Source organism: Platalea leucorodia, assembly GCF_965183815.1.
Source record: "Platalea leucorodia genome assembly, chromosome: 7".
Classification (NCBI taxonomy): Eukaryota; Metazoa; Chordata; class Aves; order Pelecaniformes; family Threskiornithidae; genus Platalea; species Platalea leucorodia.
Window position 1 is genome coordinate 70,235,319 of NC_138829.1, and position 11,605 is coordinate 70,246,923.

The 11,605-nt window shown below is 41.2% G+C and overlaps 1 protein-coding gene across 2 annotated transcripts; it reads left to right on the forward strand.

Moving 5' to 3' along the window:
• The first annotated feature begins 449 nt into the window (after positions 1-449).
• Positions 450-10,936, forward strand: FADD (Fas associated via death domain). 2 transcript variants are annotated; one of them, XR_014228858.1, is made up of 3 exons: positions 450-973; positions 1,422-1,891; positions 10,883-10,936. XR_014228858.1 is itself a non-coding variant. In XM_082318157.1 (2 exons), exons 1-2 carry the CDS (start codon positions 673-675, stop codon positions 1,706-1,708), a joined length of 588 nt encoding a protein of 195 aa, XP_082174283.1. In that variant the 5' UTR covers positions 450-672; the 3' UTR covers positions 1,709-4,297. The 2 variants fall into 2 exon arrangements, 1 of the variants encoding a protein (XP_082174283.1); XM_082318157.1 differs by lacking the exon at positions 10,883-10,936 and having other exon boundaries at positions 1,422-4,297.
• Positions 10,937-11,605: the final 669 nt, after the last annotated feature.

Below are 11,605 nucleotides of genomic sequence, written 5' to 3' on the forward strand. Positions count from 1 at the left end.
GCCCTTTCTTGCTCTTTGTCAAGCGAGTCCTTTCATCCTTGTACTGCCCTCCTTTTCCCCTTTCGCAAAAAAAACCCAGAAAGTAACCCTTGTAGGTCTATGTGCTCACAAGAACACAATAATTCTGTATTAAACGGGGAACCTACAGTTCCCCCACCTTAGGGCTCGGCCACGGCTGAGGCGCCGGGCCCCGGCCCTGCTCCTCCTGCAGCAGGAGACCGGCCGCGCCGAGCTCGGCTCCCACACACGTTTTGTATTCGGCATCACAAAACAAGCCCGTTCGCCTCCCAGGGTTTTTTGAACACTGCGCCGTTCCTAAAACCAGTCTAACGGGCAGCGAGGGCGGCAGCCAGCCGTGACAGGGCTGTCTGCGCGGCCGCCATCTTAGGGCGGGCGGGCGGGAGGGGAGGAACCCGCCGCCGCCGCCGCCGCCGCCGTCACGTGACTTCCGGGCAGGGCTGCCGCCAGCGCTCCGCCATCGCCGGGGCCGGGCCGGGCCGGGCCGGGTCTCGTCTCGTCTCCCCGCGCTCTCTGGCCTCCCGAGAAGTCACTCTGTGAAAACAAGAACGCAAATCCGCCCCCGGCGGGCGGGAACGGGACTCCGCCAGCCTTTCCGCGCGGCCTGTCTCTCGCCCCGGGCCTGGTGGTGGTTGCGGTGTAGGCCTCGGCACCATGGATCCGTTTTTGACCCTGCTGCACTCTTTCTCCTCGAGTTTGTCGGACACAGAGCTTTCTTCCCTGAAGTTTCTCTGCCGAGAGAAAATTGGGAAAAGGAAACTCGAGACTGTCCAGAATGGCGCGGAGCTCTTCAACATCCTTATCGAGCAGCAGCTGATTGCAAGCGACAACGTGTCGTTTCTTGAAGCCTTGCTTGAGAGCATTAAAAGAGAAGATTTGGTCTCACAGCTAAAGCGGTTCGTAGAGGAACGAGAAGCTAATGCTCCTGATGATCAACTAGATGTGCATGAAAAACGTAGGTGTATTATTTTTCTAATCCCCCCCTCCAAGAAACCCCAGTACATCTGTACGCATTCTCTAGCTGTGGGTATGCCTACAGCAATCAGCACGGCTGCCCTCAGCTGCCTGCTGTAGCTGAGCCCATTGCTAAGGGTGTTTATGCTACTAACTGCTGCATGGGACTGCGCTGTATCCTGGAAACGTACTGTGAGGGCAGCATATGCTGCAAATGGCTTTCCGGAGTGAAAATTTCTTCCCTTTTTTTTTATCAAATGGTCACTTGGAAATCCTGCTGTGTACTTGGGATTCCAAGTATATCCAGCAGCTTTTCAGACACAGTATGACCTTCAGTATGTCTGATGCAGCAAGAGTGGTAGCATTTTGTTAAAAAAAAAAAAAATTAAAAATTGTCTCATATTTCTTAGTAAAGCCACCATTAACTTGATGTATTTATGCTATTTCAGGTCTGCAGGAGGCAGCTTTTGAAGTCATATGTGAAAACGTCGGGAGAGACTGGAAAATGCTGATGCGAAAACTTGGCATTTCTGAAGTGAAAATGGACAGAATAGTGGCAGCCAATCCATTTAATTTGAGAGAACAGTTGGTTCAGTCACTTCGAGAGTGGCAGAAATGGAAGGGAAAAGATGCAAAGGTGACTGACTTAATAAAAGCTCTTCGGGGCTGTAATTTGAATTTGGTGGCAGACAGAGTCGAACAGAAGCTCTTGCTGCTGAACACTGGAACCAGGTGAAATCAATGTAAAAAACACTTCCATGTCCCAGGAATATGAATGAAAAAACTACAAGTGCCTTCTACTCTTCTGAACCAAAATCAATATCATTGGTTCTGTTGCTTATTCTGCTGGTAATTTATGTGCCTTAATAGGTTGATCTGTGGTCAGATGAAGATGAACATAAAAAAAAATTCCTTTGAGGTAATGCTTTGTAGTTTGATGCTTCCTTTAAGAGATTTTAACTTTTAGAAGACCTAAACTCTATTCTGTAGAAATTCCCACACCTTTGTTCTACCACCCACCTGAAAACAAGATTTGCTTTACTGCAGGTACTTTTCAGATGTATCTTCTCTGAAAATACATTCATGGGACACTTCCGAGGCAACTGTAATTCAAAATTTCATGGGGAGGTTACTTTTTTTTTTTTTTGTGGCCTGTTACAACAGTAGTGTGAAAGGAGGGAGGAGTAGGCCTCTTAGCTGTGTACTGGGTTTTCTTTTTGAGCAGCATAAGATAGTATCTGCCATAATTTGTCGAATACATTTGCTCTCCATAAAAGGATACTAAGACAATTGTAACCTCAGGCCCTAAGGCTGCAGTGTAAGAGGGCTAGTAACTATTGTGGTGGCTTTTTCTTGGCAGAAAATTTGCCTGGGTTGAAAATGAACTAGTTGAAATCAAATCTCTATATCAAGTGCCTTCATCATCCTGAAGGAAATGTTCCTCTGAAACCATCGAAGAAATTGTGTGGGTCTCACAGATGTTTACAGCAGCCTCTTTTTACTGCCATGAATGTTTTAAGATTCTTTACTAGGAATCCTTTCATAACCTATATCACAGAGTCTGGTCATGTCTGCTGGCAGTTGCAGCTCACCTCATAAGTAAGCTGCAGTTATCTGTGCTCTGGGTAACAGAAGTGTGTACTGTAACAAAAACCTAGAAAACAAATTGGTTTCTTTTTCGTGGAGGGGTGTGAAAGCCTACTGAGAGCAAAGACGTAGTACTGACTTTCATCTAGTGATACGAGGTGAAGAATAGCTGTCTTTCACCACAGTTTGTTCTCTTCAAAGGCCGCTCCAGATCCAATAGCTCTTCCAGGTCCTTCGCAATTTTTTAGTTCATTCCCATTCCTTTATATTTTTTGAAAGTGGTTGTAAGCAACTCGCAGAGGAAAGAGGATTTATGAACGAGACTAGATTCAGTTTTCAGCTTTAATTTGAAACAGACTTCAAAAAATGGCCTTCACGCCTAAGCTAAGACTGGAAAAATTGCACAAGCTTCAAGACATGCAGGGCTGTAGAAGCCTCTGGGGACTATCCCCTACGCGAGGGGGAAAAGTTCTCCGAAATCATTATTGCTTGATGCGTAGGATTGTTTGTTCCTGCAAACATCCTTCTAACTACATAAATAGATACTTGAAGAGGAGAGGCTTTTTTTTAGCTACTGTACCTGCATGACTTTTAGCTCCTTTGAAGTTCTTTTTACATGGTGCCATTACTGTGAAGGCCGGGTGTCAGCATATAATATATCACTACTCTACATAAATGTCATGACACTGACGATTTCCAAGTTTTTGTTGCAGTTGGTGCTTCTAGTTTAGACGGCGACGCTTGAATACTCAACTGTAGTTAATGGAAACTGCTGTAATGTGAATTTACCTTTTCATTAAGGTTTTTTCTTAAGTGATTCTCACAAGTATTTTTCTAATTGTAGTATATTAAATATCAGTGATTGTATGCAAGCAGAAGAGCAATGGGTAATACAGAAGTTCCCACTTGCCTGCCCTTCGGGCAGGTACAGTTCTCTAAGTACCTGCTCCAACACTTGTCAGAATCGATGGTCAATTCCAGACTTCCAGTAGCAGATACAATGCTGCACTTCAGCTAAATGACTAGCTCAAAATGTTCTTGCTTCATAGATACAGCCTTCATTCTACAGCATTTAAAGAAAACGATTACTTCAGACTTTCTTCCTTCATGCCTCTAAGCAATCTTTGTGAGCAGAGGGGAGTAGAAGTGAAGTTAGCAAGATGAGTTATGTTTGTGGTGAAACAGCTCTGCAACAGTTCCAAGTTCAATCTGTCCAGTAGCATGTTTTTCATATCCGCTTGTAGTAAGTGTTCAGGTTCACAGAAGACGCATTTATCTGGAATATGAAAAGAAATACACTGCCTGCTGCATGTAACCGGGATATTTTAAGAATCAATAGGAATACAACTTGTTAGTTGTAGCCAAATGCTCATCAGCTGCAAGCAATATTCTGTCTCAGAAGATAAAAAACTCTTGTTCCTTTAAGATTTGTACATAGTGGATGTTTTACTGCATATGAAAGCAATGACCTAGACTGCACCAATCTGTGCAGTACCTCAGGGCCAATTAAAAACTGGTTTTATTACAAATTTAAAAATTGATTATGTGAAAACAAAATCAAATGGAACAAAGGGAACAAAAACTTTTTATTGGGCGGAGGGGTAAGGGAAAAGGGTGCAATTTGTAAGGAAATGTGTTGTCATCCAGTTAGCAATCTTTCCTTTTCAAATTAAGTCTTTTGGACTAAAATGTATACCTCTTTTTGTAACTTGAATTAAGGTTTTATATTGTATAATTTTGTGCACATTTCATTAAAAAATACTTCCTTAAAACCAAAAGAAATTGAGCTTTTTTTTTTTATGTTATGAGATTGCTGTCTATGATGAGATCTGTAATTGGGAGAAGATAAATGTTAAGGAAGCTTTTAAAGCAAGGAGTGGTGCTAAACAGGCATTACGTTACCGATATCCTTCTTGGAACATTTAAGAAAGTAAAAAGCAAAAAGCTTTGTCACTGAATTTCTCAGAAGTGCTAAAAAGGCTATAGCTTTCCTAGCAGGAGTAGCATTTGAATGCTGTCACTCAGAGAAGTGTAAGAAAAAAATATTCTCTGCCAGCCCTCGGGAGCCTAAAATTGAGTCGCAGCGCAGCGTATACCTGGGAGACAGGCCGCCTGTGAGTAAGGCCCTTACAACGGTTTTCCTTATTTTTCCTCTGCTGGTCATGCTGCGGTGAGGTGGTTGTATTTGTTTTTTAATTAAATAAAAACATAGCTTATTCTAAACCTGTTTGGGCTTTTAGGTGGTGTGTTCAGAAGTTAAATCGACGGAGGCTTCGGTGTTCTGTGAGCTATAGACTGGCACTGAAGTGTCAGCGCGCGCTTAAAGCTTTGAATGTGTAGGACAAGTAGCTGAATTACCCATTTTATCCCATTCTCTACGATACTCTGCAAGAGTATCTGCCTGTGGGGAATTACTAAAACCTTTCCCTTCTGGTCTCTTGAGAGTCTTGTTTCCTTACAGCCTTGAGAAAACAGCACATGAAAACATGTTGAGAGTAAAAAGTGTCATCTCGGGAGAATTCTCGTTTTGGAGGATTGTCTTCCCATGTCGCTTCACAGTCCCTTTCAGTGCTTACTTGCCATTTCCTATGATTTTTGAAGATATCAATTATGTATCGCATAGTAAGTTGGTGTTTTTTTTAATTGGATTATTTTCATTACTGAGTTAAAAGCGGTTTTCTAGACTTTTAATTAAAAATTCCTTTTATACGAATTGGTTGTCATGAATGTTTCCAGTGCAATGCTTTGTCGTCCTTTTTCTCCATTCTCTAAACACAGGCAGCTGTATTTCCTCCAGCCTTTGTTTCAGCCCTAAAATAATTGGCTACTTTCTGAAATCTAATTGCTTCATTTAATTGTCTAACGCAAAAAGCTTAGTAACACGTGGTGTATCTCCGAGCTCTCTCTGGCACTCAGCATGTTCTTAATTCAGGCTTTTTGGCAGAGTATTTTTCAATTTAACTTTATTTCTAATCACTGTTTCTTTCACGATTATCAAAAGGTAGTTTGTGCTACTCTTCCCATTCCCCGCATCCATCACCTATGTCCTTAAAATGCGTTCCAGCAAATATTTTTCTAAGTTGTTTTCCCTCTTTGATTTATTACTTCTTTTCTCTGCCAGTGTTTTTATTGCACAGATGCACTGGTAGAATTATAGAAACGAGTTCATAAAAATAGGAATTGTGGGGGTGAGATGAGGGGCAGGGGAAGGAGTTTGCAGTAAAGGTTCAAGAGCTTTTGAAGAATCTTATCTTTGTAAAAATTTTCATAGCTGAGGATTACTTAACATGACGAGGGTGTGTTTCAGTGGGTTCTGGGAACTGTAAGTTAGAGAAGAGGAAGCACAGCTTTACTCAGCTGCCGTCAAAGCGCAGATCGACGCAGGCTTCTGCGTGGGAATCCGCATGGAATAAACTTACAGGCACTCTTAATTATTAAATGGGCATAAGTTTCATGCACGGAGCTATTTCTGCTACTGTTTCATTCTTGGTAGCATTACACATTCATTTCTTAAAACAGACTAAAAATAAAACAACACAAGTTTGTTCTTGTAAAATTTTATATAGTATGTTGTTAAAATATGTTAAGTTACTAACACTGGTTGAGTTTAAATTCGGCAATTCCTGTGATTTGATCAGCGTTGGAAGTTGAAAACTTCTTCCAAACATGTTTTTCCAAATATACTATGTGTACAGTTCTTGCGTGGCCGGTAACGTAGCTTTCCTTTCTTTCAGCTTGGGGTTTAGTTTGTCAAAGAAAAGGGTAATGCCGTCTTTCTGGCAGGACACAGTACTTAAGACAGCTTTCAAAGTAACCAGCTCTTGTAGCCAAGTTAAGGTTTTTGTATGTATTCTCTAAGACTCTGAAGAGATTGGTATATAAAAAATAACATCTATAAAAGAGGTTTTGAGGATTACATCTCCAATACAATGTAGTAAGTACCTTTGCTAAGGAAAGCAGCTTAATGTCAACTTCGTATGTCTAACGTTTCAAAAAGTTGTCAAACTGGTATTTTTATTTACTTCATAGTGTTCAAGCCTTCAGACCAGGCTCTCGTGCTGTGTGAAGTTACACAGAGATAAAATTCACCATTGTCATCAGAGATGTAAAAAACACCCAGCTGGGATTTTCTGTGGTAGGCATGTCATTTACAGGTGAGCCGGGTTTTAGAGAACTTTTACGTGAAGCAATAATCTTGCAATTAAAAATGTTCACAATTTTTATAATGTTGTTTTCTTTTCTACTCTTAATCCCGTTATTCCTATTGACCCCAGCAGGACTATTAACTTCCAAAAATAATTTGCATAACTTAATAAATGAGCACTTCTTATTGTGGTCTAACTTTTAAAAGGGTTTTAACAGCTGTTAAAGCTGCAAGCGTACACGCTACCTGTGGCAAAGATTTGTCCAAAGGGATGTATGAAGACTGCGTTTCTGTACAAAAGTTAAGTGATTTTTTGTATGCGCACCCGGTACCAGATTTTAGGTACAGTGAGCACATAAACCATGAGAAACGTTTGGTATAAAAATTAAGCTACAAAACTTTTCTTGTCATTAATGTCTTGAGGTTTTGAGTATTTACAGGCTTTTCACTGTCGAGTTCTACCCAAAATTAGCTCATCTTTTTCCCATTCTTTTCCAGAATTTGTAATATTTGTTTTTTTAAAAAAAACAACAACATTTTTTTAAGGAATAAGTTCCACATCTGTTAAATAAAAGAATAACTAAATACGTGAACCATCGAGCTAAATGCTTATCTTTTTTCCCCAACCAGTGGTCTCCCTGAGAGGTGCTTCCTGCCGCTTCTAGGCACGTTGCCAAATTTTGAAAAAAAGTTGCAGAGAAAATGGGAATTAAAAGGGTGCAGCACCTGGCAGGTCTGGGCCCATGGTTTCTGGGATCCACATCCTTTTTTTTTTTTTTTTTTTTTAATGTTATGCTCAATGTGAGCAGAATTTAGTCACAGCTTCCCGGCTGTGAAGTCCCTCATGCGGGAAGCCCTGGATAGCCTGAATTACCCCCAAAGCCATTATTCCCATGGCAACGGCCCTGCACGGCAGTACCCGGGGCGTGCGGCTGCAGCACGCTGCCTTCTGGCTGCCCCAGCAGCTGAATCATGTTTGGAAGCTGTTACTAATTGTGAGATTTGCTGCAGTCTCCGGTCGGTGACCGTGTCAAAAATGCAAGCTCCGAGTGCAGGAATGTAAAATGAAATTTCTTGACTGAATTCTCTCCTTTTGGTTCCACTGCCCCATTGGGACAGGGCGTGCGAGAGAGCGCAGGGCTAGAAATGAAGACATTTACTTTCAACGTTTTTCCAACCACCAGTTTAGTACATGGTGCTTCCATTTCTGTATCCAGGTTGAACGGTAAAACTCAAACTTGTGTGCCTAACTGCATGTTTGTGCATGAAGTAGCTAATATATATGCAGATGAATTAAAACTAAGTAGAGCTAAAAACAACAAAGTGTACGTTTCTAGCTAAGGGCTACTTGCAGCTCTCTTATATCCCACCTAAATAAGCGATTCACTATGCACCTGCTCCTACAATTTTCTGTAAAATATATTCTACTTTTTGCGAAAAAAATAGCACTTTGATGCTAAAGAACTTCATATCTCCATACAGTACATGTGATTCTTTAAATCGAAATGTCAAATTCCACATCTGGTCTGTGAATTTTACGGGATATTAAATGTTATGGTACATCCTAGATGACTGTATTTATAGGGCCCTTCAGTCCGTGCAGTATTTTTTCCTTTCATTTCCTGGAACTTCATCGTTACCAGCACTCCAGCTCTGACTCACTTCGAACCTTTATTTGTGAGACTGAATCAAACCGAATGAGTAAATAAGGATTTAAACCCCTGAGTTTCATGACATAGATTAACATAATAAAACTGTAACATGAGTAAGTAGCTTAATGTGAGCAAGAGGCACACACAAACCGTGGATGTTGATCGCAAGAGTAACTCTGTGGATGGGACCCTCGTTTTCCATCCTGCATTCAGTACACGAATAAAGTGCTGGGGAAGGAAGGTGTCCAAGGCGCTTCGGTGCTCAGCCAAGATCCCAACCAGTCCTTGAGCTCCTCAGCATACATAACCGATGCTTGTGCTCCCTACAGCCTCTGTGGGTAACTAAAAGCAGCTGGAGCATGGCATAGGATACTCTGATGATGATTTTGTCCCTAGGAATATCTCTTCCTTTGTACTCATGTTGCTTAAAGTGGGAATGGACATGGGCATCCTCGTCAGAGTGAGAAATCATCAGCCCTAGAAATTCCTGAATCTCCAGTAATAATTTCTAACAGATAAGCTACTGAATAGTGTGAAAGGACCAGATAATTTTGCAGCCTGAAAACCAAAGCCAGATTTCACCTGTCTTTTCTCCTGTGAATTAAGGTTTGCAGAAGTGTCTAGATCAACAGCCTTGAAGTAGATAACATCGCAAAAACAGCTGGAGCATGTAACCAATTTTAGTATCAATCAAGACCTTTGAAAATCCTGAGTTTGGTTTTGTGCATAATGTAATGCCATTGTTTGTGCATTTCCTAGGTTAGCATTCTTATTGTAGAGTATTAGTCTTAGGGATGCTTGCATTTAGGTTGAACTGAATTTTTTAAGGGTGCCTGTTTTAATAATCGGTGACTCAAACAGGATTGTGCCACATCTTCTGCCAGAAGAGACCTCACCAGCAAAGTCTGATGGCTGTTGCTCAGGTCCGAATTTTGGGGAGCTCAGTTTGTTTTGTGAGGTCTGAGAAGTTCTCACAGGCTAATTCAGAGGAATTGGAGAAAGAATTATGGAGCAATTAGATCACAGTTTCTTTTATTGAAACAGTACCTGAAGTGCCCCATAGGCTTGTCCCATTTTCTCCTTTAAAAAATTACTTTCATCCTGTATCTCCCTCCTGCAAACTCATACCCCCACACATCATTAAATGTTGAATAATTGTAACACACAAGCCTGAGGGAGGACAAAGACGGGTTTTCTTGGTGGTTTGAAGAGGGCTTTGACATTTCTTGAATCATCCCTCGTTATTCAGGCAGCCTGTTCCAGTGGTTTTTAATGTAGTCAAATAGGGTAAAACAACCTCAGCTAGGGAAAAAGGGGTACTGATGGAATTGCCACAGTACCTGTAAGCAGGTCAGGGAATATCCTGGTTTTGAAACGTTATCATGCCAAATGTTAGAGCAGCAGTGGCCGCTTCCTCTTTTTCCATGCAAAGAGGAGTAATGGGGAGCTGCTGGAGTGCTGCCAGCTTCCTTCCGTCATGTATTTTGGTACTACAAAGGTGGCATTACTAAAGGCAGACGAAAAAGCCTGTAATCATGCAACCAAACTGAGCCCTAGGAGCTGAAAAACCCTTCCTTTATACACTCGTAAACCTTGCTAAGAACTAACTGGTGTATGCAGGCTTTTCTGCAGCATTTTAGCTGCAAACCGAGAGAGGTAAGAGATGCTATCTCTGTGAGCACTTAAAATTGGGACTCAAGAACCTTCCCCATTGCGGCTACTGGACACCCTAACCTTTCTGCAGAATGTGTGATAAAACAACCCAATCCAGCAAAACATCACTGGATTTGGTACCTAAAACTTTAAATTGTCACTGCAGATTTTGGCTGGCATAAAACTTGATGGTTCTGTTTACAGCAAAAATCTGGTACTGCAGAATTTTGTCATTGCATCACTTATACTGAATATTCCCCTTATTAGATGAATATCCATGGACATGTAGCAGGTAAATGCTGAATACTTATGTAAGGAACATTACCTTTTGTACACTGCTTAAAGATACATTAGAATCAAACTTGTGCCATGTTATTTTGGTGTGTATATAGCGTGTGTATACATATGCATACATACACACATCCTTAAGTAAAGTTATTTGATATAATCTGGAAAACAAGACTTTCCTGACAGGGCTATTCTCAATACTGCTTCTCAAACTTATGTCTATCACTTAGAAGCTGTATACTATCTTTGCAAAGAAATACATCCCTGTGACAACCCCCAGGAGCAGCCCTAGTATTGCTAGAAACAACTGTGTTGTATTTCTGGGCCAACACTAAATATTAAGTACAAATTCAGGGCCACCTGCTGCATCTTCAAGATCAGGCAGAGCAAAAGTGATTTTAAGCCACTGTTTTAATCTCACAGATTTAAATGTAAGAGTTGGCTGAATTCCTAGTATACATTAGAGCAGTCATTGGTTACTGTAATTTTCAGCATTTTCCTTCAATCTAATATTTTGGGTCAATACAAAACCTGCGATGCTGACATTAACGCTCTGTTCTCTTCCCTGTTACTTCTGCTCTTGCAGGCAGCAGCTGTAGACACCAAAGAAACGATTTAACAGGCACGGTGCAGTTTAGAAACGATATACCTGACCAAAGTGAATGGAGGAATCCTTCCTTCTCGTTCTGCAGACAGTTCCTGGTGCCCCGAAATGACTGCAGCAGAAGTTAGGTGAGTCCCTGCCATTTCAGTCTGTGGCTTCACAGGTAAAAACTACAAAGAACGAGCTGGCGCCAAGTTCCTCGATGGCTTTTGTGGCAAGGGCAACAGTTCACTAGACCAAAACTGGCAAATTAATCTCACCTTGGCTAGACTTAATATTTCACATTTGTATATGAAGAAATGTTAATGATTCCTGGAAGTTTTAGGCATCGGCATTTAAAATGGTTTAAGGGACAAAGGGAAGTTATAAGTTTATTTGGATTTGCGAGAGGATCTGACCTGTGTTTGGAGTACTGATTGATTGATTGTATGTAACACGAAAGGAAAAAGTGACCAATATTCCTCTAGCTCTTTGTTCAAAAGCTTAAGCGTATTGTGGCAGCTTAATTTACAGGCCTAAGCTAGAACCTGCTCGTGAGTCAATATTTATGTTGACTCTTTTAAATGTGAATTACAATGCAAACAGATGGTATGGTCAAAGGGTCTTTAATATGATCTGTGTTCAGGAGAACAAGGAATTTAGCTTTGAAATAAATCATTTGCCCTTCTTGTTATGGCACAGACGAACAATGCCAGGTCGGCTCTT

Coding starts and splice junctions, on each gene's coding strand:
- FADD (XM_082318157.1), top strand. CDS start 673: ATGGATCCGTTTTTGACCCTGCTGCACTCTTTCTCCTCGAGTTTGTCG. Junction 974..1,421: donor ACTAGATGTGCATGAAAAAC/GTAGGTGTATTA, acceptor ATGCTATTTCAG/GTCTGCAGGAGGCAGCTTTT.